The sequence below is a fragment of the Lissotriton vulgaris genome, chromosome 8 (assembly GCF_964263255.1).
Source record: "Lissotriton vulgaris chromosome 8, aLisVul1.2, whole genome shotgun sequence".
NCBI classification, from domain to species: domain Eukaryota; kingdom Metazoa; phylum Chordata; class Amphibia; order Caudata; family Salamandridae; genus Lissotriton; species Lissotriton vulgaris.
In genome coordinates this window covers 408,473,150-408,499,852 of record NC_141696.1, presented here as the reverse complement: position 1 = coordinate 408,499,852, position 26,703 = coordinate 408,473,150, and the positions used below count along the sequence as shown (strand labels likewise).

The 26,703-nt window shown below is 44.3% G+C and overlaps 1 protein-coding gene across 2 annotated transcripts in view; it reads right to left on the bottom strand.

Moving 5' to 3' along the window:
• Nucleotides 1-2,990: 2,990 nt before the first annotated feature.
• Nucleotides 2,991-26,703, bottom strand: part of CNGA3 (cyclic nucleotide gated channel subunit alpha 3) — a 344,207-nt gene continuing 320,494 nt past the window's right edge. Inside the window, exon 7 of one of the 2 annotated variants that reach the window (XM_086933287.1) lies at nt 2,991-5,755. In XM_086933287.1, the coding sequence (XP_086789413.1) occupies nt 4,332-5,755 (1,424 nt within the window). In that variant the 3' untranslated portion in view covers nt 2,991-4,331. The remainder of the gene's footprint in view (nt 5,756-26,703) is intronic. The other variant, XM_086933288.1, reaches the window with a different exon arrangement.

The following is a 26,703-nucleotide window of genomic DNA, read 5'->3' as shown; positions in this document are numbered from 1 at the left end:
CTCTTGCCTCAGTTTTTTCAAAGAAAAAGAAAGAATCATACTTGGGACTGTACTTCAACATTGTCATTATTTGTATGACTTTTAGTTTTATTAACAATGTGACACATCTCCAATTTCATCTAACAGCAGTCTGGCATAACTTTAACTGAGATTATGTACCTTTCCTTATGGGAATCTTTAACATTTAATGTATGAATCCATAGACAAGGCCACAATTCCTAATTCAACACTTTTTCTTTTTGTTGGCAAGTGTCTTGTGAAGAAGAATATCACTATTTAGTGATTTGAGCCATTCCAGAACATTTCTAAATTTTGTTTTTATCTGTAAACCGTTTTCCCATTTGAAATTAATCACTGACTACAAATTTTTTCTTATTTTTTTGTTTCCCTAAGTAAACCTTTAGGTGTAGCCTGGTAAACAACCCTGACAATGAAACCATAAACCCGCATGTTGTTACAACGCGGTCGTTACAACGAACGCGTGGTAACAATGCATACATTACCCTGCAAGTCGTAACAACGACTTGCGGAGGGGGGAGAAGGTGTTGGATTTTAAATCCAACACCTTCCCTACTGTCCGCACAGACTAGAGTTGGAATAGTAAATTATACTATTCCAACATCTAGCGCCCCATCCGCAAGTTGTTGTTATGACTTGCTGGGTAATGGTATGTCTTGGTATAATGCATTTGTTTTAACAACTGCGTTGTAACAACATGCGGGGTGACGGGCAGTGGGAAAAAGAGTCATATTCGTGTAGCCTACCACCTTGAGGTGAACCTGTCTTTCACATAATAACATTGCAGTTCCATTGGCTAATCATTTTCTGTACAATAGCTTTACTCATTTTCATTTTTAATGTTTGAATCGATTGAATATCTTTATTTGATTATAAGTAAATAATCATAAAAGAACAGACAAATATTAAAATGCATAAAATACTTGCATCAGCTAGTTCATATCATATACTTTAAAAGACAAGGAAAACAAACGATTCAACATATCAAAATCTTGCAACGCCTCAGTTCCCCATAAAAACACTCCCACCTCATTGGAGAATGCTCAATATCACAGTGTAGTCAGTAACAGACAAATAGTAGCAGGGAAGGTTTATCCAGGGGAGGGCAAATAGACCATTGCATTATATCTAAAAAGCAATAGAATCAAGCCAATAAAGTTCATATTTCAAAAATTTAGCTTGATCTATTGAATACTTTTTTACCTTCTCTTTTAAAGTATTTTGTTTGAAATTGAGGATGCAAGATTTTTATGTTTTAATATTTGTTTTTTCTTTTATGAATATATACTTCTAAAAGAATAAAGATATTCAGGCAATCAATGTTTGCATCAGATTGATTAATGTTACTTGTCAGTGGGTGTAGAATTGTGGTTTTGCACTAGTTCATAATTTCTTTATGGTTAAGTCAATAGTATGTTCACTCATTGACAGTTCTTGATATTTTATGGACATCTGACTTCATAAAAACAAAAGTCTCAACTTTATGATTTTGTTATAATGAGTGCATTTTTGTCATTCTCTACCAAGCTACAAAAATCTTTCTTTGATCTCATTCGTACTAGTCATGCTTTAAAAACTATCAATGAATTTCAGAATTGAAAGATATTTAGATTTCATCTTTAAAGATAGTACACTTCAAACATTTCTGTTACATTATCGCTAAAGCCTGATTCTGTACTTAAGGGATTCACAGCTGCATTACATTATTCTGCAATGCTCAGTGTTCTTGACTTTCAATTTTCTATAATACAGTTTTCATTACAGTGTAGTTTGTTGATGGGCGTCCAATCTTTCCCAAATGTCTGATCTCAACCCAATGCATTCATTTGACTTCAATAGGCATATCTTAGAATTCTTTTCTTTTATAATTAATTCTTGCTTATGCTTCTAATACATGCTTGGGTTCTTATGAAGCCTCACCTATATTTTGTTCATTGTCAAGTGCATCTGGTGAAAGACTTGCAAGAATGTATACAATGATTTGCCTTTACAACTACAACTACAACTTCCCTACTCCCTTATAATTTAACAAATTCATTGTATCTGTCAATGTTTGATTTACATTATTTACTTTGTTCTCCTCTAAGGACCGATGTGTTTGGTCTATAGAGTTTCAAATACATCCTACCGCACGAGCATATTACAAGGCAATGTTTGAGTCACAAAGCACACCACATTATATCAGGATCTATTGGTAGCCGTGTGTCCTGCTCAACTCTCAGATAGTCTGCAGTATGTGTGCCTCTGTATGGCTCGGACTTAGAAGGACTTGGGACTTGACGCTTTGAAAAAATGCTTGCCATATATTTTATGTTCAAATTGTGCACAGTTCATTTATCTTTAACATTGGTAATGATAGGAATGTAAAAATATGAGGTTTTTAAAAAAAAATTGGAACTGTCATAAAAATGACCATGTACATTGCAAAATAAAAAACAAGAACATTTTACAGTCACACACATATTTCCATTATTATCAGTGATATAAACAAGTTGCAACAAAAACAATGAAACAATTAATTGAACACAGCATCATACAAATAGAAGTTTCATGTTTAAAACAGTATCTTTTGAAATGCATTTCTGCATTAGCAGGCAGCCGCGGCCGGCTGTGGGAGTACCTGTAGGGCGGTGACCAGGGAGGGGCATGGTGGGGGTAGTAATGAATAGATTACTGAGTTTTACAGGTAAGTAAACATTTAAATAAATAAAACTAATTTGGTTGCGCGCACTGCATCGCATTTGGGGATGCAGTGCACTCAACAAAATTTGTTTTATTTATTTAAATGTTTACTTACCTGGAACGCTTCGTAAACCATACATTACTACGCTCCACCCTGCCCCTCCCCTTCCCCACGTCACCGCCCTGCAGGTACTCCCACTGCCGGCCGTGGCTGTTAGCAGGATGCAAAGATTGTCAACATTTTCTACAAACACAGATAAATAATATCTTATGATCAAAGCCACTGCCAAAAAAATCTCTAAAAAGGTTTATTTTCAGTTTTTTTACATATAAAAATAGTCGTTTCACAGTGCAGTTTTACCATTCACTCTACGTTTCAAGAATATCTTTTGAATGAAAGAATGTGAATGCTTCAGTAATGTCTATTTATAGTACGATCATTACCACAAGGCATTACTGCATTGTTTAAAGATTTGCTGACTAAGACGTTTTTGCCTGTACATTCCTGCAGATGTGTTTTATACTAGCTTTTACCTGCTGGTAACATTGCTGATTATTACCTACGAGGAGTCACAGTAATTACGGTCAGTGTTTAAATACATCCAGTGAAAATGTCCATTAATCCAATTAGGATACATATATTTATTTAAATCTAAATATGTATCGAAGGCTCCCAGTTACATCATGTCCTCACTGAAATATCACCACATGAATAATCTGTAAACTTTTGCCTTTATTGATCACAGTTTTTAAGTCTCTGTTCCATGCTGCTTCCTTTCTATAACGTTCTGTTTTTTTCCACTTTGTATGTAGATTGTTGTGTTTCTGCATGTAAGCATGTTTGTCTGTGGTTTAACTGTGATTCTTTGGCTTATTGTCTTTGATGATTAAATGTATAGTAACCATAATTGCATAACTGACATGAATGAAATAAATGCATTTGAATTTAAAATACATTTATAGATCTCAACTAAAATGTAAGTTTCAATGGGATTCAGCCGTGTGGAAGGAGAGGCATTGTTTAGCAATATATTCTCAAATGTAGAAGTCTACAATTTAGTTCATCAGAGTAATTGTATAGCAGCCCATATATGAGGGCTGTGGGCCATAGCTCAGCGAAGCTTGATGAATCATATTTTATAACCCTGGCCCAAAAAAGAGAAATCGATAAAACTGTGCTTAAAACCCAAAAAATGAAAAAAGAAAAGGGCGAAACTGTTTGGAGGGCACAGTATGATGTCATTATGTGTACCTGTATAATAGAAAGTGTTACGCTCTTCATCTCCATACGGGAATATCTATCCTGGGTAATCAATGCATGTGTACATATATTGGTGAGGGTAAATGCACCCAAATAAATTAGATTTTGTGATGTGCTGTAAAAATGTAAACACAATTTTCTTAAAAGTTTCGCACATTATTAAAATAACTTACGCTTGTGAGTAGGCTTTTACCAAATTCTCTTCAATGCTCACTCGTATGAGAGGATTGCATACGTTATTCGGAGCAGCACTCTCCTGAGTGAGCAGTAAAACAAATGCCATATAACATTGTGTAATGGCACCTATATTGTCTCTGTCTGACATATCATATTTATATCTTTATATGCACACCTGCTGCACCAAAAATAACTATTTCTTATTTGGATCCACATCAGCCTTTGCTACCTCTGCCTCAGTTGCACTGTCATGGTCCTCAGGTAAACCAGTCCCAGGCATCTGTATCCGATTCTCCACTTTGCTGATTCTCTGTTTCAGTTTAAGTTGAGTTGAGGTATACTCTGCAAGAAGTCTGGCAAATTTAGTTTGTAAACTGTCCAGTGAGGATTCAAGTTTTGCCACCTTTTCCTCCAGGTCTTTAGGGTCAGCACCAGCCTTTGCTGCTTCCTCATCAATTAATCCATCTTTCAATAAAATTTGTCGCCCTTTCTCTTCCAGCATTTTCTTGGCATCAGGGTACTCAGTTAGGGCTTCCATCAAGTCATCCTTTGATAGACAAAACAGATCCGAATAACCAATACTTCTGATGTTAGCAGTCCTCCTATTGCCAGATTTGCTACCTTTAATATTCAAGATACTGATTTCACCAAAGTAGCTGCCATCACTCAGCACCACAAACTGAGTTATTCCATCATCAGCCACAACAGCTAATTTTCCCTCTTTGATGATATACATTTCCCTACCAATATCCCCTTTCTTACAGATGTAATCTCCGGGGCTGAAGACTTGAGGCCTCAGCTTCAGCACCAGCTCCACAAGGAGTCCAGCTTCACAATCTTGGAAGATCCGCACTTTCTTCAGTGTCTCCAAGTGGACATTGATGGCAATCTCAGCTTTCAATTTGTCTGGCAGATTCTTCAGGACCTCCTTCTCGTCAACAGTTTTTTTGTTTGTCCAGAGATAATCAAACCACTTGATAACTCGTGCCTCAAGGTCCTTTGAGACATTTCGGAATTGCATATATTGCTTGATGGAGTCAATCTTGGACTGGAAGTCTGCCCTGGAGGCATTCATGTTGGAAATCATAGATCCAACATTACCTACGATAGTTGCAAAGATCAGCACACCAACTAGAAAATCAAACACTACAAAGAGGAACTCTCCGTCCTTCACTGGAGGAGGTGTCTCACCGATCGTGGTCAGGGTCAGTGTCGACCAGTAGAGGCTGTAGATGTATTTTCTGGCCAAACGCCCATATTCTGGATGGGACACATTTGGGTAGACCCATGTGTCTGATCCAAAGCCTATAGTTTTGGAGATTGCAAAAAATATGCATGCATTCCAGTGTATGATGATAAGAATATACAGGACAAGGTTGCTAATGCGAAAAATATTTGGGTAATTTGTCCTTGTCTCTGTGCGGTCAAAAAACTCAAACATCCTGGCAAACCTTAATAGGCGGTTGAAGCGCAGCTCTGGATAGTTCATGCCCACTTTCAGATAAATTAAATCTGTTGGTACAAGTGAAATCATATCAAGTTTAAACTGTAAAGTCTTTGTGTAATGTTGCTTTAACATCTTGGCATCTTTAACCAGCAAACCTTGTTCGAGAAACCCTGAAAGATGAAAAATAGGTTACTGTAACGAGGTATACAAATATTTTGCAAATAAAAGTATAATATATTTTGTTGAAAGTTGCTTCCGTAGCCATTGTTTATAAATTCATAATAAAAAAAGGACAGTAGTACATTATTTTTAATGAACTGGTTAAAAGTTTGAAGCTACACACACCATTTCCGACTACATGAATGCAATTCCTAATACATCTACTGTTGGGCTCAACAAGTCCTAACTCACATCTTACTCGTCCACCAGTGAAAAACCTTTCAAAACAAATATACAAAGAGATGACATTCTTAGTTGACAGATCTTGGTTTTTTTTCATTTTCTGCTGTATCCTTTAATTTTTATTGATCTGTTTACCATGTTAGCTATGCCTCTGCTTAATTTGAGTCGGTGTTTGCCAGTGGGTACCCAATGGCACACATTTTTCGGGACCCACACTTATTTTTCCTCCTACGAAGAGCAAAAGAGGGAAAAACGCACAACAGGGAAAGAAGAAGGAAGAGAAACAGAGAAAAAATGTCACAAATGGAGAAAGTAGGGACTGATAATAGAAAGACAAAGAAGAAGGCAGCTTCTGATAGTGTATTAAAGAATACTGTGGTGGATTCAATGCTACCCACCCTTGTTATTGGGCGCACTGACGTTTAATAGTGCCAGCCGTTGGGTGCCGGCACTCATTACTTTGCAAATTAAGCACTGCTGTGCCTATGATATTTACCATTAGTAGTAAAATTACCACTCTTTCCAGTATGAGACCACATATGTGAAATCTAGTGAAATATTACTCAGTGGAAAGTCATGTAATTCTTAGCAGGCATATGTGATTATACAATTTTGCTCTATTGAAATGTGCAAAATCCATCATTTTGAACAGCATTAGTCATAGTTTTGGTTGGTTTACCGTGGGTCATACACTAAGTGGCGTGGTCAGTTGATTTGTCTGAAAGAAGATACCTGTTCCAGGTCATTTTTGAAACAGCCAAGTGCAAATTGAGGAAATGTGATATTTTCTTACAGTGGCACTAAGTGGTCCAGACAACCATGCCTTGTTTTTGACACAGCAGAATTAATCAGCCATACCATGGACCTGATTACAATATTCGTCAGACTGCAACTGACCGTCCATCAGTTGGGGTCCGTCTGACATCTGCCCCTGCAGCCCGCCCGCCGCATTACAATGCGGTGGACAGAAGCATCGGGTGGAGGGACCATCTGCTGCTGTTCTGACGGGCTCAAGGGCCCGTTGGAGCATCGGAAAGAATCACAATCCCATAATATCAAAATGTTATCCTAGAAATCAGAACAATCTTACACCTTGCAGAAAACTCCCTCTCAAAACTCAATCATCTTCAAAACTCACTAGCTGCAGCCAACAACGAGATAAGCACTATCCACTGTCTCTGACTTATCGACATTTAGTTACATTCGAACTCCCTAACTACTTAATGGACTTGGAAATCCAAACTCTACCACTTCTCTACGAAACTCCTACTTCCCCCATCACAAATAAAGAAGAATTCTCTATTCTCCCAGTCACCATCAACCCAAAGAGAACATCCCAACCAAATCACAGAACAATTAACCCAAACAACCTTCAAACAATAACCCCCACCTCCGAAAATATAGAACTTTCTTTTGAGAATGCCTCAAATCAGCTTTCATGCCTCCTTCTAAATTGCCGCTCAGCCCTAAAAACACACCTCAGACATCGCCGACCTCACTCTAAACCTGAAAATGGACATGGCCATCCTCACGGAAACTTGGCTCACTGAATCATCCTCCCCATGCCTAGACCTTCTATTCCCTCCAAATTACAACATCATAAGACTAGACAGACCTCACAAAAAGGGCGTGGGCATCGCCTGAATACATCGATCCGACATCTCCATCTCAAAGTTTCACTCAGAACCCCTGGATTCTTGTGAATACATAGGAGTCTCCGTAAAATCCTCAGATAACCACTCCAACAAACTACACATACTCCACCATCCCCCAGGTAATAACACAGACCAACTTATGGAAATCATCACAACAAAGTCCACCCCTAGTTCCAATGACATATTCCATGGCGACCTCAATCTCCATTGAGAAAACCCCTTAAACAAGCAGGTCAACGCCCTCAAAATCTTCCTGTAAGACCATTCCCTGATCCAAGCCATCTCAAAGCCCACTCACTCCAAAGACGGTACACTTGACTGGATCATCTCTAAATAAAAAATTATTGGATCTATCTCGATCACACCTCGATCTCACCTTGTGATTGGTCAGACCATCAAATTACTACCTTCCAAATCCCCTCCGCTAGAAAGAAAACTTACTCACAGCAACTCAAACCCAAACACTGGTAAGAGACACTAAAAACCTCAACTGGAACAACCTAGCTTCCCACTGTGAGAAAACTCTCACTCTTCCCAACAACATGTCTGACGTCAATGACCTCACTACAACTCCACGATGACCAAAGTAGCACCACCAAAACTCAAAAGAATACCGAACAAAGACAAAAACCCATGGTTCAATGGAGCCCTGAATGAAGAGAGGCGCAGACCAAGACTAACTGAACGGAAATGGAGACAACATCCCTCTCCCCTCCAACTTAAACTACTTAGGAAATCTAGAAACTCCTATAACAAAAGCATTCTACAATCAAAAAAAGACTATGCCAAAGGTAGACCGTAGAAACTCTGTGAAATGCTAAAATAAGAATCTAACAAATTTGCCAAAACTGCCCTCTTGACTTCGAAATCACAGCTTAGTAGTAAAGAATTTTCCTCATTCTTCACAGCAAAAACCAACACCCTCCAACTCGAGGTAAGGCCGACAGCAACTAACTCAGCCTTCCCAAAGAACACACAAACTGAAAATCCTAAACAACTCAATCTACCTTTGCCCAAAAATAACTGTCACTGGTCTACCTTCAAACTTTACGATCTCAGTGACATCACTAAAACATTAGCAACTATCAAAACCAACAACCACTTCAATTACCCTGTCCCCTCAAACTGACCTACACCACATCTACCATATCATCTCCCCTCTCTGGACAAAAATTATCAATGCCTCACTAGCACAAGGTCACATCCCAGATTACCTAAAAACTGGTTGTCACCCCTAACCTAAAAAACCCGACAGCAAACACCTCCGACCCTAAAAAATTCCGACCTATAACTAAGATTCCCATGCTAGCCAAGGTCTTGGAAAAATGTGTTCAGCAACAACTGAACCAACACATCACAAATTTGAAACTACTAAACGTCTGCCAATCGAGTTTCAGATCCGGTCACAGCACAGAAACAGCCATTCTGCACATAGTAAATGATGCCCTCCTCGATCTTGACCGTAATGAAACCTGCCTAATAGTCCTGCTCGACCTCTCATCAGCCTTAGACATGGTCAATCACGACAAAATTCTAAGAAGACTGGAAATTATCGGGCATAGTCCTTCAATGGTTAAAATCTTTTCTAGAAAACAGAATGCAGTCGTTCAGGGTAAACAAAAATCTCTCCCCCTCTTTACCCAACCTACTAGGAGTACCACAAGGCTCAACCCTATCCCCTGCGCTATTCAACCACTAACTGAACTACTACAACAGGCAGAATTTCATACCACATGTAGGCGAACAACGCTCAACTGTACATCAAGATTTCCTACGTTGAAGAGATAAAGATGATGAATCAAGCTCTTTAAAAGTCCGTCCACTGGCTAACGACCACCTTCGTCAAGCTAAACTCGCAAAAAACGGAATTTCTCTTAATCTCCCCCCCTAAAAACTCTCTGGAGATATAAAAATGGACCAAGATGATCACTGCTCTGAACTGCACGCCAACTCTGGTGGACTCCACCAAATCGCTTGGAATGACACTTGATAAGAACCTTAACATGTAAACACATATCAACCTGTTGGCTAAAAATGCCCGCTTTCACCTCAGTTATCTCAGAAAAATGAAACCATTCATCGAGAACCACAACCTCAAAATGGCAGTGCAGGTCTTAGTCATTTGGAGGTTGAAGTACGGATGTACTACTCTTTCGGGGCTTCCCAAAATCTCAACAGCCCCTTTATAAGCCTGTCTCAATGCAGCAGCAAGACTCCTAACAGGATTTGGGAAATTCGACCACATATCGCTACACCTGAAGGCGCTCAACCGACTACCTTATGAAGCTAGAATCCACCTAAAGATGGCTTGCATCACTCATAAAGCCCTACACCACAACACCCCACTGTACCTATTCCAAAAACTTACTTTATCTGGAGGTAACAGATACACTAGAAGCTCCAACAATTTACTCCTGAACCCCTCTCATTTCAGCAAGAAAAAAGCGTCTTAGAGAGCATTCTCCAGGGCGGCACCAAGAATATGGAACTCGCTACCGCCGTACATTAGAAAAATCTCTTCTACACCACTATTCAAAAGGGAAGCAAAATCATTCCTGATGGGCAAATTTCTCCCCTAACTCTGCACATTCCTCACCATATGGGACCTCACCTCCACACAAGCTCTCACTGACCTGCAAGGAACTGAGCCAGTCTATGACGCCAAACTTGTCTCTTCACTCCCCTTAATGACACCGTCGACCTTTGAATTACACTTACTCGAACTTCTTCATACTGCCTGAACAAATTGTCTGCCTTTTGGTGTCTGCTACCTACGAACGTTGTTACATATATTTTGATACTTTGTCTGCTCTGTTCAGTGCAAAATGTCTCTACTATTACTCTGTTTCTTTGTAAAGCGGTCTGATACCCTATCCTGGGTATTGTTCATGCTATAGAAAACTCCAAAAATAAAATAAAATAAGGACAGCAGAGACAGCCTCAGCTGCGCAGGCGCTATTATGATGTCTCTTTCCAACAGCCTTTCCGTGTCTGCCTTTACGACATGGAAACGCTGTTGGAAAGTGACTTTAGGGACCGCTAGCAGGGCCCGTCCCTCCGGGTTCTCCGCTATGGAGCCTGGGGGGCACCTATGGTGCCACCCTAAACATCCCTGCTGCCACATGGTGCAGGGATGTTCACAAACATCCATTTGTCAATGGCAGCTTGTGCTGCAGGCCTTTTCCACCCATCTCATAATCTGCCATTTAAAAATGGATGTTTCTCAGTGCCCATAGGGCAGTTGTATCCAGATTGTGAGGTTGGAACTGCCAACTTATGGTCAACAGTTCCAATCCGCAATGGTGTCGGGCGGACGCAAGTCCGCCCCTCATCGCAATCAGGCCCTATGTGATTTCTGCAGCGAAAAATAAATGCCAACTTGTTTGCCCTGTGACAAAATACCAACTGCTTGGGCTCAGGAAAGTAAAAATACCACTTCCAGCTTGCTACATGTCTGACCCTGTGAGGTTGTGCTTAGTTTGAGCTCATGGTTTATTTATTTATTTAGTTCTTTATATAGCGCGAATGTGAACCAAAAGGGTGTCAGAGCGCTTAACAGAGAAATAGGGACCCCGATTACGATGGTAGCAAGCATCAAAAACTTATGAATGAAGAACAATATAAAACATTAAACACAAACAGTGGCAGTATAAGATCTCTGTGCTTACAAAGTATCTTAGACTGATCGATAATGTCAAAATATACATTTTCTTTTTAACCATCGAAGGACTCGGAGTTCAAAGTTTAGCTGAGTGCTTGCCTCAGTGGGATACCAAGCAGAGGAACCTGGAATAGATTGTGCAGATCCTCAGAGCCCTTCATTCCGGAAGTCATAGAGAGCTCTTCAGAGTTGTAAAACCGATGGGACCGGATGAAGAGTCAATGGACAGACGCAAGATGAATGATAGTGGAGAGTTAAGCAAGGAATGTACCCATTTAGAAGATCTTAGACTCCTTCTTGAATTTTGAATGGGACAGTATTCTTCTAATGTTTAGCGGTAGCAAGTTCCAGATTCTGGGTGCGGCGCCTGAAAAAGCTTGGTTGTAAGTTTTCTTCTTTTGGAAGAATGGAGGTTTCAGCAAAAGATCTTTTTCACCCAGGGAGCTCCGGACTTCACCAGATATCATCACTTTCTGAGCTAGATACACCAGTGTTTTTGAGTGAAGCAGCTTATGAGTGATGCAGGCCAGTTGGAGTTGTACTCTGGCTTTGGATGGAAGACAGTTCAGAGCTTTTAAGTGCTGAGAGATGTGAACACATTTTCTGGGTCCAGATATGAATCTTGCAGCTGCATTGAGACAGGCTTTTAGAGGAGCTGTTGAGATATTGGGATATTGGGCTGGCCAAATAGAGTTGAACATCCATATTCGATCCTTGCGATGACCAAAGTCTGAACTGCCATTTTGAGGTTTCAAGGAATGGTTTCAGTTTTCTAAGATAACTAAGGTGGTACAGTGCGTTTTTAGCCAACAAGTTAACACGGGTTTGCATGTTCAGATTCCTGGTGATTTGGCTTAGTTCACTAAGATCAGGGTGCAGTTAAGTGTGGTGATAAGTTTGGTCCATTCCTTTATTTCCAAAGAGATTTGGGGGAGGGGGGTAGTTAGTAGGAATTCTGTTTTTTGCATGTTCAGTTTAAGCATATTACTTGTTAGCCAATGCAAGGTCAACTGTAGAGCTTCATTTATTGACTTGATCTCCTCCAGCGACAAGACTTTACTGTAGATCTGTGTGTCGTCCACATACATATGAAACGGGATGTTGGCGTGGAAGTTTTTCAGCCAGGTGTTCCACGTAGAGGTTAAAGAGAGTTGGGGAAAGAGTTGATCCTTGTGGTACGCCAATTGTAATAGGGGACGGTGATGATAACTTCTGACTTACTAGAAATCTTTGCGATCTGTTCTCCAGTAAAGTTTCAAATCATTTGAGGACAGTTTCTCACAGTACCATCCTGCTTCTGAGTTGATCTAGAAGTTTATCATGGTTTACTGTGTTGAACACAGACGAAAGGTCCAGAAGAATTAAGAGGCAAGAATTGTCTTGGTAAATAGCTTGCAAGGTGTCATCCACAATATGAAGTATTGTAGTTTCCGTACTATGGTCTGGTCTGAAACCAGATTGGCAGCCATCAAGAAGATTACATTTGGAGATGTGATGGCTAAGTTGGTGATGTACACATTTTTCTAGCACTTTCCCTAATAGGGGAATATTGAATAATGGCCTGAAATTATTGGTTCAGCAGCGTTCAAAGTCAGTTTTTAGGTCGAGCCTGAGCCAGCGCGCAAGCACTACTCTGGCAATCTGTTGTAGGTAGAGTACGGCGGAGAAGCCCCGCCCACTTCCTGCCCATATTTTTCATTGGCTTGTGTCTTTAGTTGTTTGTAAATGCTGCCATCTGATTCCTTAATAGGATTCTTAGTCCCTGCTTAGTATGGCCATTTCTTCATTTGAATCCTCCCATGGATACTGCCTCTTTACTTGGTTGCTACACAGTATGTATATTATTTTCTTTATCGTGCTACTTTCCGGGTCCACACTGGGGTTGTGGGGTGCGCTTGTTTTGTAATATGATCGGGTTTCACTTCCCACACATGACGCTGTTTTTTTACTCCTGCCACTTGACAGCTCTGGAGCAGAGGGTGTGTCTGTGCCTGGAAGTACAGCTCTCGAGGGATGGGTGCAGAGGGGGGCTGTGGATCCGCACACGCCTTGCTGATTCAGGAGCTGCAAGGCTTGCGCCCCACATCTAGGTGGCCTGCCTCTGGCAAAGGCCGGCTGTGTGTGCAGAGAGGCGTGGAGCATAGAGGGAGGACTGTGCCTGCCTTCGCCGCCTCCACCTTGTGCACACATGGGCCAAGCACTCTACACTGGCTCCTGTCCTGTTTATCTGCCGGTGCCCCCTCAGCAGTGGGCATGGACGGTGTCGTATCCTAGAGCCTCAAGGATCACAGGACGTGGTGGCTTGAAATAAGGTAACTTTATTATCTTCTATGGTACAGCATCTGCGTGCGTCTTGCCCCTTGCCCTGCTGGTCATCCTCTGCCCCGCCCTGCTCCCCTCACCGTAAGTGGTGTCCGGTGTCCCCCTTTCCTTTGCCCCAGACCCAGGGTCCTAGTGCCCACTGTCTGGGCACGACATCTCCCCCCTTGTTGCAAAACAATATTTCCCGTGACGCTGCCTATGGTCACCGATAGAGAGGTAGAGGGGGGGGAGAGGAGAGGAGTGAAGAGAAGAGAAGAGAAGAGAAGAGAAGAGAAGAGAAGAGAAGAGGAGAGAGAGAGATAGAGAGAGAGAGAGAGAGAGAGAGAGAGAGAGAGAGAGAGAGAGAGAGAGAGAGAGAGAGAGAGAGAGAGATCTATATATCTGTCACTTTACATCTCTTCAATCAGTCTCTTTGGTTTCTTGCACTCCCTTCTCGGCTGTGTCTCTCCATTGTCCACTTGTGCTCCTTCCTCCTGTTTAACTTCCCCCAGCGCTGGTGCCTGCTGTTCTTCTTCTTTTGTCTTTAGTTTCTTTGAAATGTGAGCTGTTTCTTGTGATGTGATATCGCCCTGCTGATGCTGTTATCATAGGTCCTCTCACTTCCGTCACTGTCAGTGGATCCTTTGAGAACGCGCTATCTGATTTCCGCAGCTGTCTTTGCCGCACTACCACTGTGTCTCCTTTTATTTTTGTTTTAGTGGCATGCTTCCTTCAATCGGCGTATGCCTTCATTTTTGCTTTCGCTTCTTCGTCTCTGGCAGCTATGTTGCTTCGCTCCACGCTTGTCATTGCTTCCATTTGCGGTAGCCTTGTCCTGCTCGAGCGTCCCAACACAAGCTCGGCAGGGCACTGGCCTGTGGAGCTGTGAGGAGTGTTCCGGTAGTCCCTTAGCCTGCCCTATTGATATCTGCGTTATCTTCGCTAGCTGTATCACCTTCTTGATCGTTCCCATGAATCTTTCGGCCATCCCTTTCGCTTGTGGCCACAGAGGTGTTATTTTCCGAAGACGGAACATTTTCTAAACGGGCCGTTGTCAGTCTTTAATGTTTGCGGAGAGCCCCATGCTGCAAAAACATCATCCATGACTGGTAGTGTTGCATTTGCCGAGGTTGATACTACTTGCCTTACAATTGGAAACCTGGAAAATTTGTCTATTATCACCAGCAGGTAAATTCCTGTCTCCAGGGGCCCATAGAAATCAGCTGCCAATTCTGTCCACACTGCTTTCGGGAGTTCAGACATCTGAAGTGGCTCCGGCTTAGGCGGCTGCCCCGTCACTTGGCAGATGTGGCAATGCATGATGGTTGCTTCAACCATGCTGTCAAGTCCCCGGAACCACACTTTTTCCCGTAGCATTTTCCTGGTTGCTACCATTCCTCTGTGTGATTCATGTGCTAGCTCTATCGTCTGTCTCCGCAGCGTTCGGGGCATCACTATTCTTGTTCCTCTCATCATTATGCCATTTTCGGTCTCTGAGAGCTGTTCATGGATCTTTTTGAACGCCAAAAGTTCCTCTTTTATTACTCCGTTTTCCAAGATGCTGTTGTTATTGACATGCCACCACCTTTGTTGTCTTGTCGCCTTCTGTATTGCTTGCTTGGTAGGCTCTTGTTTTGTTTCCCGTTCCAGTTCTTCCATCGTTATTGATGCTGGCGTGTTGTGTTTCAGTATGAAATTCAGGTATTCCTCCGCCATTGTGGTTGCCTCAGATGCATGTGGCAGGGGATGCCTTGACATGTAGTCAGCCGGGTTGTGTTCCTTTCCTGGTTTGTGTATTATTTTGAAATTGTAGTCCATTAGCCGTATCCCCCACCTCTCTATCCGGGGCGGTATTTTTGCATTGGGATTTACATGAATTGTTATTAGTGCTTGATGATCCGTGAATATTGTGAAAGGTTTCCGGTAGATGAACATGTGATAATGTTCACATGCCCACACTACTGCCAGACTCTCTTTCTCCGGTTGAGAATTTGCTCTTTCGACGTTTGATAGGCTCTTGCTTCCGTAGGCCACTACACACCTTGATGAGTCTTTGCCTGGTCTGTGTTGTGCCAGTATTGCCCCCAAACCCACTGGGCTGGCATCTACTGTCAATTCGGTGCAAAGCAGCGGATCAAAGTATGCCAGGTGATCTACTGCCGTCACGGCGTGCCTGATCTTTTCAACTGCTTTGCTGCATTCTTCTGTCCATGTGAAGCTCTGACCCTGTTTTGTCAGTTCTCTCAGGGGTGCGCTCACTGTGGCAAAATCTTGACTTGAACGGCAACGCGACCTGTAAGTGACTGACAACTTTGCTTCGCTCTACTGTATATTTAGAAAAAAACACTTTGCACCTTTTAAATTGTTTTATAAACTGAAACTTACTGGCAGCACAAACTCCTCGCCTCATTCACCCCGGTCCACCCCAAGCGTTAGGCTTGATTGTTGTGGAGGGTGCAGGGCGGTGTCTTCTCTCCAGGGGAACAACGCTATTGGGCCAGTGGGTAGAGGAGGAGCTCCGAGGGTCACCTGACCTAGAGCCAGCCCTCTACTTAAAATCAATATCAGGCAACACGCGCAGCGGTTGCGCCACCGTCGCCAAAGACTAGCCCGTCTGTGCCCATCCGGGCCCGGCAGGGACCAGGGGCCAGGACCCCTGCTCAGAAAATCCCCAACTTACAGGTATTCTCATCTGAACAACTCCTGGCATTTCGTCCCCCAAGACCTAATGGATGAATAACACTAAAGGCTAAACAAGCAGGTAGCGAGACATGTATGAATTGTAGCTTTTTACTTATGAACTTTCAGCCCTATCCCCCATCACAAAAAATTGCACTTCACATACCCCCCCATCCTGCTCCTGTCATGGACAACTTTGTGTTTTTAAGTCTAAATTGTCGCTCACTTCCCAAACATAAACTTGACATCTTTAATTTGATTTGGGAAGAACAGCCAGATGCTCTCTTCCTGACTGAAACATGGCTGCATGACAGCGCAGGCCCTGACATAGCCACAGCTCTCCCCACCAACTATGCAATCATGCGGAGAGATTGCGAAGCTGCCGTTTTTAAATTAACCCTAACCCCGAATTTCACTCTATCAGGTATACTGGTCTATCGACCTCCTGGAAATCCAACTGAGTGGGCAACCACATTCGCCAACCACATTACCCCGCTTCATCTCAGTTCCAAGAACTTCTCTCTCATTGGAGACTTCAATCTTCACTTAGAAGATCTTTCCAACAATATCTGTAATAACCTGATAAATGACCTTGCAGCCCTTAACATTAAGCTTCTCAATTTAGGTCCCACACACAAAGCAGGACACCTACTAGATCCTATATTCTCTAGCATCGCTGAGATGGTATGCTATCCTGCCAGTCCTTTATGCTGGTCAGACCACTTTTTATCTAGATTTACTCTTGGACTTTCCGCCCTAGTCACCCCTCCTTTCTCTCCGCAGAGTACACAGAGAAGAAACTGGAAAAAGCTTGACCTCTCTGATTGAAAAAAAGCTCTCTGTGAAAATTCCCCCCCAGATGGTCTTGAATTGACAATTGCAGCTGAGTCCACCCAATCCTGGCTCTCAAATGCTGTTGATCTATGTCTGCCCATAACCAATAAAAAACTCCAAAATCATCGCCCCCCAGCACCATGGTTTAATGATTCACTCAAAATAGAAAAATCCAAATGTAAAGCACTAGAGAGGAAATGGCGTAAACTTTACTCATCTGAGCATAAAATGATATATATCAAGGCTAGAAATAACTATCATACATCTTGTACAAAAACGAAAGTCATCTATGTTTCAAAAACTATCACCGAAGCCACCAACCATTCTAAAACTCTGTTTAACATGGTAAAAGAACTAGCAGGATCCCAACCAGTCGCAATTCTAGACAGTTGGACTCCTATAAGTATGGATACATTTAAAACCATTCTTGAAAGCATTAAATCAGGTTCACCCAATGATCCTCTTCCCATCAACATTCTGAAACAACTTGATAACCCTCATTTGCAGGTAATTCTCAATACTCTCAGCACCTCACTTATACAATCCACTGTACCTACTCTCTGGAAACACGCAATGGTGAACCCCCTCCTGAAAAAACTCATGGCAGACCCTGAGGTACTGTCCAACTACAGACCCATCTCCCTCTTGCCTGTTTTTTCGAAGATCTTGGAAAGACATGTACATTCATCTCTAACACATTTCACGGAAAACAATAACTCTCTCCACCCCTCCCAATCCGGCTTTCGGGCCGGGTACTCCACAGAGACAACATTATTGGGCATCACCGAAAAACTCCGAAAACTTTTGGATGATGGTCAAACAGTCGCACTTATTTTATTAGACCTCAGTGCGGCGTTTGATACCATCTCGCACAAACGGCTAATACTTACACTAAAAACGCTGGCATATGTGGTGCTGCACTGGAGTGGATCACTTCCTTTCTAGGAAATTGTACGTTCCAAATCATGTCTACTACAGCCTGTTCTAAAATCTATGCAACACCCCACGGAGTGCCCCAGGGCTCAATTCTGAGCCTATAACAAAACGGAGCTTAGAGGGAAACAACAGACAGGGCAGCCCCCCACTGAAGAACCTCATCAACAATAGAAGCCCTGTCTTGTGGACGTAGAAAATGTCAGTTATTGATATATACAACGGGTCAGTCAAAAAGTACTACTTCCCGTAATGTTTCCTGGAATTTTGTGTTTTATTCGGGGATGTTGTACTGCACAACGTGCAAATTTATCATCTAAAAAACGAATGGCCAAACGTTCTCTGACAGTCACCGAGAGCGAGTCCAAACATGTGTCTGGAACCTTAATTCAACGCCAAGTGTGTAACACATAAAGGTCAAAAAATGTGTGATGAGCCGAATGACACATCACGGGAACACCACCATCGGGGCAACTGGTATGTACACTCCAGACTGGGCCCCTTTCTCATCATTGGTCATCATTCGGTTCAAAGGAAATGTGTCCAAAACAAAAACCAAAGAAGTGCAAGGAAAAAAGTGGTAGCAAGAGGAATCTGCTTGTGACAAACAACAGCGCTTAAAATCAACAGTTCCACCCTTCCGCAAGTTTTATTGAAAAATGGGTGTGCTCTGTTGAATTAAAAAGGCTGGGAGCTAATCTAGCAAACCATTACCTAACGCCGACATGTTTCTCTGCCATGAAAATTTTAGGCAGATTCTTCAGGGCCGCACAGTTTGCTGCCACACCACTACTGGACACTTGCTCACTGTAGACTGTCAGGAGAAAGAAGGCACATCAGGAAGGAAAATTAAAACCCCCAGTCAACATTGGATAATGGGTATCTGGTAATAAAACCACAGTATTTACCCTCAAGCAGCTTGCTTATCTCATACCAGCTGCCGGTGAGCTCAGGGACTAAAAATCTTACTCCAAAGGTGAGTTATTGTAATCACCACGACTGTGAACATCAATCTAGGAGTAATTCTGAGCCCACTGCTTTTTAACCTTTATGTTAGACGTTTAGCAGACATAGCAGACCAAGCTGGACTGACCTTGTTTACCTACGCTGACGACTCTCAAATCGTCTTCTCCCTTTCTGACTCTAATCCAGTCGCTCCTTCCCATCTTAAACAAGGCCTCATCAACATCTCCAACTGGATGACCAAAAATCAGTTGAAACTAAATGGTGATAAAACTGAGGTTCTCATCTTGGGCAAACATAAAGACCTCTGGAAGCTCTCCCACTGGCCTTCTCAAATGGGTAATCTCCCTGAACCTTACAGCCATGTCCAGAACCTGGGCATCATCGTGGACGACACATTGTCCATGCACCAACAAACTGTTAAAGTAGCTGCACTATGTTTCACAATTTTTAAAATGGCTCAAGAAGATTTTATGGATGTTGCCCGTTTCCACTCTGAAGACCGTAGTCAATGCTCTTATGCTCTAGACTGGACTACGGCAACATTCTCTATCTTGGGTCAAACACAGCTGTAATCCGCAGACTGCAGCTAATCCAGAATTCTGCTGCCAGGCTGCTCTGCAGGATCCCTAATACCTCCAGCATTTCTGGACATCTACCTGACCTACATTGGCTCAGGGTGGAGAACCGTATTAAGTTCAAAGCCCTGAGCTACATGTTTAGGATAAAAGCAGGTACAGCTCCCAAATATCTCCAAGCACTAATACGTCCTTACGAACCTGCCCGCCAGCTAAGATCTGAAACCTTGGGACATTTTTGTGTGCCTAGGGTCAAACTTTCTAGAATGGGAGGGAGATCTTTCTCCTATCTAGGCCCCTCAATCTGGAATACTCTCCCTACCGCCATCCGTAAAGAAACCAATTACTTGCGGTTTCATAAAAATCTCAAAACCTGGTTGTTTGACCAATAACATATGCTGAAGGTCCGGCGCTACTACTACCAAGTCTCCGTCCTGGCACCCTTTTTGCGTAACTGAGCACTTTACAAACTTAACAAATAAATAAATAAATAAATAAATGTACCTTGCACAGTAGCTGGCAAGGCCAAGAAATGACCTCACTTCTGCGATGTCGCTTGGCTGTCTTGCTCTTTCCAACGTGTCCACTTCGCTGCGATCTGGCCGCATTCCTTTTTTTTGGAGAAGATGTGGCCAAAGAATACTAGTTTGTCTTGCCCCAGTTCACACTTGTCCTCATTCAGCGTCAACCCCGCTTGTTCTAGTTGAGAACACACATCTCGCAATGCCTTGTCGTGCTCCTCATCTGACTTGCCGAACACCAGAATGTCATCACTGTAATCCAGGCTATTTTCCACTGGCCTTATTATTTGCCTTATTGTTTCTTGAAATGTCTCAGCAGCGGACGATATTCCAAAACTCAGCCGTTTGTATTGGAACAGACCCAGGTGCGTGGAAAACGTTGTGATATACCTGGACTGAGGGTCGAGCTCTAGCTGATGATGTCCCTTGCATAAATCTAGCTTGGAGAAGCGTCTTGTGCCTGTTAGGCAACTGATCATATCATCAAGGTGAGGTCCAGGGTACCTCTCACGTTCGATCGCTGTGTTCGATATTCTCATATCGACACAGATGCAAATTTTGGACGTGTTTTTTTTCAGTACCGCCACTATTGGTGACACCCAGGGCGTCGGTCCTTCTGCTGGTTCTATGATGTCTTGCTTGAGCAGCGCTTCAATCACTTCTTCTACTTGCGGTTGCAGGTGTATTGGCACTCGCCGGTGGTGTTGAGCTACTGGTTTTACTGCTTCATCGATGTGTAGTGTTATTTGGCACCCCTTTAGCTTCCCTAGTCCTTGCAGTAACTTGGGGTATTCCTTCAAGATGCTTTTCTTCTCTGACATGTTGTACGTCATTTCGAGGAGGCCCATCACCTGGGCTGTGACGTTGCTCAGTAGGCACAGTGCTGGAATGTCACCTTTCAGCACTTGAATCTCTTCTTTGATCGTTTGACCTTTGTACGTCAGGTTCTCTGTGAATTTCCCCATGTTTGTCACTGGTTTTCTTGACCCCCACGTGAATACCTAAACTCTTGATGGCTTCAACACTTGCGTCACTTCCATCTTCTCATATTCCGACACACACATGATGTTACATGTTGCGCCGCTGTCTAGCACAAACCTTGCTATTTGTGGTCCTACATCTATGGTCAAGGACTCCGTCTTCTTTATTGTGTTCTTGTCCACAAGGCGAATGCTTTCTTGATTTCCGCCTTCATCTGTGGACATGGCAGCAGAGTCTGACATGCGGTAGAGTCATTCTACTTTTTCTTCTTCCCCTTCTCCTGACTCTATCGAGGAGCTTCTGTTTGCTGTTTCGACATGTCTGACATGTCTGCTCGTCATCATTCGCGGTCTTCCCGATCTTCCTCTTTCACTTCTAAATTGCAGTCGCTGGCATACGCTGGCAAAGTGGTTGTTTCTGTTGCATTTCCTGCATGTTTGGCCAAATGCCGGGCACGTGCCTCTGTGTGGAAATTCAAGTCCACATCTGTAGCAGGTCGATTCAGGTTGCTTCCTTGTCGCCTGTTCATTTTGCCCTTTTTTCCAGCTGGTTGTGCAGCTGCTTTCTGTCATGCGGTGTGCTTGTTCAACTCGCCATTCTTTTCCTCGCTCTATTGGCTTTGCTTGCACTGCCGCTCTTGCCTCGGCCCTTGCTAGTGACAGGATCTTTTCCAGTGAGGTTGGTTCCTTCAGGATTCTTGCACGGAAATCCGTGTCACGGCATCCTTCAATGATACGCAGGCGAATCGCTTGCTCGTTGTCGTACTTGTGGAACTCGCAGTGGGTTACTAGTTTCCGCAGTCGTGTTGCACAGTCATCCAACGATTCGTCTGTGTGCTGAAACGCTATTGTGAAGGTATATCGCTCAAAATCAATGTTCCTCTGCGGATCAAATTTGTTCGTTAGGCACTTTATTAGTCCTGTGTACGTTGACGTCTCGTCTTCTGGTAGGGTCACTAGTAGATCGCCTACTTTATCGCCCACTAAGTTGAGGAACAGACCCAGTTGTTTGGCCTCTATCACATCCGCGGCCTCCATGTACCTCTCGAATCTCCTGACCCATCTCTTCCATCTTATACCCGGTTCTGACAGGTTGAATGGGAGAGGTCTGGGATATTGGGCGCTCTGCCTTTCACTCCTTGGCTCTGTCATTTTGCTTTTCTTTGTGCTCTTGATGGCACTTGATTCTCTATTGTTTCACTATTCTTCTCTGTTCCTTCTTTTATTTTAATGTGTCCCTTGTTAGCATCTGTTTGTGCTTTCTTTTTCACTCTTTTATCTTTTTTTTTACTTATTTATTTATTTGCACTGCCTTGTGCTTCTTTTTTCTTCTTTTGGTGCTCTTTTCAGCACTCTCGTGGCTTTTTCCTTTTTTTTTGTTGCCTGACTTCAAAATGGCCGCCGGGATTCTCGCGAGACTTCGGGACCAATCCGAGCGTTGCCTGACTTCAAAATGGCTGCCCGATCTTCTCTCGCGCTGATTGGCCCGTCCGCCTGACTTCAAAATGGCCACCAGGATTCTCGCGAGAGCTCGCGCTCAAATTGCTCGATGTTCGTGTTCACTCAGCTCATTCAGTTGGGCTTACCGGTGATCTTGGGATGCTTCTTTTTCTTCTTCTGTAGCGGTCAGGGTGGGCTCCTGCGCCGCTTTCTTCACTTACACGCTAACCAGGGTGGGCTCCTGGTCTCGCTGATGTCGTCGCTCGTCACTCGACGTGATCCAGGGTGGGCTCCTGGTCTCGCCCCTCACTCCTGCTGGGCACTCGATACGCGTGTCCTCGTCGCCATTTGTCGTATCCTAGAGCCTCAAGGTACAGCATCTGCGTGCGTCCTGCCCCTTGCCCTGCTGGTCATCCTCTGTCCCGCCCTGCTCCCCACACCGGAAGTGGTGTCCGGTGTCCCCCTTTCCTTTGCCCCAGACCCAGGGTCCTAGTGCCCACTGTCTGGGCACGACATCCGGGAGCTGCTGTAGCTTTGGCCCCTGCAGAAGGTGCTCCAGAGTTAAGGGCGATGGCGGTTGCCATGGGCAGCAGTGCTTGAGTCCAGCACCACCACAGCCTGGACTCCCTGCCGCCGCAGCCACCAAGGATGCGCGGCATGGATCATGCTCTCCTTCCTCACCAACATCTTGCTGGACAGGGGGCCTCTGCAGGAGGACAAGTGCACCCTGCTTCCCGTAGCCCTGTTGCCGCTGCCACCTCCCATGCTCTCCGAGAGCCCGCCGCTGGAGCTCAAGGAGAAGGATGCCTTTGCCAGCTGCCTGCCAGCCCTGCAGCCTGTGGTTGGGACACCGCGGTGGGCCCCAGGGACTGCAAAAACTCCTTCACACTGGGCATGCCGCTGGCTGCCACCGTGCCCTCCACAGGCAGCAGTCGTCTGGACCCATCGCCTGCTGGACCCCAAAGCAGCTGGTGGGGAACGTCTCTCTGGAGTTGCAGCAGCGGTCCAGGTGAGTTGCGCACATCCACCCCTGTCCCCTAGTAATGCAGGGGTTTCGCAGACTGCCACCGGCACATCTGTGCACAACTCTTGTCTGTGTATAGGCACTGATTGCTGCAAGAGAGATGGTTCTACAAGCCTGTCCTGCCAACCTAACAGGGAAGGTGGGAAGGTGGGAAAGAAAACCGGCCCGTGTCATCGGGCAGTCACCCTTCTAAACTGGCCGCTATCCCAGGCATAGAGTGCAGAGATAACATAACTTAAGTGAGACGGCCCACCTCTTTACTTTTGCCATGGCCCACTTAGGGGGACATGCATACACAGATATCCAATTACACAGCCTTCTGAAGTAATCTTTGAATGGCTGGCCCTCTGGTCAGCACGTTGAAGGTTTCATTATTTTGGAAAATATTTTGTGACGTGATGTCACGAGTCTGTTGTGAGAGATCGTTCTGGTGTGTCTTCTGCACCTAAAGACCCTTCTCTGGACACATTACAATGTAACGCTCTGGCAAAATTCTTTCTGGATAAAATAGATAAGATCTATGCCATCTTTAGCGCCACTCCCACTGTATCTACCACTCTTGAGCCCTTATTTCCTACCCCCTGTCTCGCTGATGCTTCTGGTCTAACTCCCACTGCCCCCCAACTCCACTCTTGGGAGTCGATCTCTCCCATGCTCTTTCAAAAATATTTACATGAAATAAAATCGGGCTCTCCCCTTGATCCTATGCCTCCTCAAATATTGTGCACCCTGGTTCCAGCCATACTTCAGATCATCTTATATATTTTGAATGCTTCATTGGTCGAGCTACTGTCCCTAATGAATGGAAACATGCGATGGTGGTTCCATTGCTAAAAAAGGCCAACGCGGACCCAAACAATCCTTCTAACTTCCGTCCTATCTCTCTGCTCTCCTGCTACTCTAAGATTCTTGAAAAGCATGTTAACCCTCTTCTTAGCTCTTATGTTGAATCTTCTAATCTTCTTCACTGTTCACAGTCTGGGTTCAGGGCTGGCTTCTCCACTGAGACCACGCTCCTTGGTGTGTCTGAGACCATCAGAAGACAGGTGGACAACGGGGAGACAGTGGCACTCATCTTGCTAGATTTGAGTGCCGCATTTGACACCGTCTCGCATTCCATCTTGTTGTCTACCCTGAAATCTGTGGGGATTGATGGTTCGGCCCTGGCCTGGATTGCTAGTTTTCTCTCTAATCGCACCTTTCAAGTCTTTTCCTCCACTTCTGTTTCTTCTATCTTTACCTCCCCTCACGGTGTTCCCCAGGGGTCTATTCTCAGTCCCCTTTTTGTGAGACCTCTTGCTTTCTTGGCAGAGCAAGCAGGCCTCACAATCTATTCTTACGCAGACGACACATAAATCGTCTACTCACTCTCCACTAATAAACATCTTCCCACGTCTTCCCTGCAGTCTGGACTGAAACATATCTCCAACTGGATGCACAGACATAAATTAAAACTAAATGGTGACAAAACAGAGCTGCTCCTATTCGGTCCAAATACATCCCTCTGGGGCCCGCAACATTGGCCTCCTCAGATGGGCCCTCTACCCACCCCTTCAGCCACAGCCCACAACCTCGGGGTTCTTCTTGACAACCAGCTGTCACTGAAGCAACATGCTGTAAAAGTCTCTGCCACCTGTACCACCATCATCAGGTGGCTGAGAAAAATCACATGGATGCTTCCAGCTGATACCCTGAGGACCGTGGTCCAGGCCCTTGTCACCTCACGGATGGACTACGGGAACATTCTACTTCTGGGCGCCTGTAAGGAGGTAATAAAGACATTTTAGGTGGTTCAGAACATGGCAGTTCGCCTGATCTGTAACTTACCTGTCAGGTCCTCAGCTGCCATCCATCTGCGCAAGCTGCACTGGCTGCGAATTGAGAGCCAAATAAAATTTAAAGCCCTTTGCATAATGCACCACATCAAAATGGGTAAAGCTCCGAAATATTTGTCCTCCTTGGTGCAGCAATATGTCCCCTCCCGCACGTTGAGATCTTCCACACAAAATAAGTTTCAGATCCCTCGTGTCAACAGAGCCAAAATGGGCGGTCGCTCGTTTGCCTTATTGGCACCTTCCCTATGGAACTCCATGCCTCAATTCTTGCGTTCTGAAATCTGTCATCTGACATTCCGTAAAGGAATTAAGACCTGGCATTTTAATACTTAAGATGCATGCTTATAGTCTCCTAAACTTAGCTCATCTTCTGTTTGCTTTAGCGCCGGGAAACCTCCGGGTAGCTGCGCGCTCAATAAATGCAATTATAATAATAATAATAATAATAATAATAATAATAAGCTGTCACTTCAAATTCTGTGCTTTTTGGGTTATAATTGGGTCAACTGGGTGTACTTTTGACTCCCTCAGAGCATTTTTGGGGCATATCAGCCGACGTCCGTAATTTTTTAGGAACATTAACAATAGCAACCACGAGGGAGGAGCCTAGCCTGCAGCCGAGATGGCCGCCTAGTCTCTTGGCTCCGCCGACCCTTGTGCCTTTCTTCACTATCCTGCCGCATATCCTGTGCCTTCACACAACAAGTGAACTTGGGAAGTGCTCCTGATCACGTTGATGTGCTTCCCGGTGCAATCCGAGCGCTACCGGTGGTGAGGCGTCCCTGCTCTCTTCCCGGCCCTTCGAGGGATCGCAGCCGGGCCATAGCCTGTGGGGGACGGCCGGAAGCGGCCACAACAATAGCGGCCGCCGTGGTGGAGGAGGAGCCGGTCGGCTGGAATTGCATTGCTGCTCTGGGCTTCTCGCCGCAACGCTTCCCTCCGCTCGGCGACCCTACGCGCCTGGAAACATTGTACCGGGGCTCCCACATTGTATCCTTGCCCAGCTTGGAGGTGACTGGTCTGCTTCTTTGTTGCTCTTCCCCCGTAGCGGACGCCATTTTCTGCATCGGGCGCCCAGCGCCTGCCAGCGGAGTCCTCTGCTCGTTTCGGGGGCTAATCGTTTGCCGGCATTACCACAGTTGGAGCTGCTTCATGATCAGCTGTCCTCATGTTTCTGTCCCAGCGGTGCCTCGCAGATCCTCTGCAGAATCGTTGTAAGTCGATGATTGAAAATGGCGACTTGCTTTCGGAAATGCTCTGCTGCCGTTCGCCCTGGGCGGGGGACAATGCTGCATCCTCCATTCCGGATACA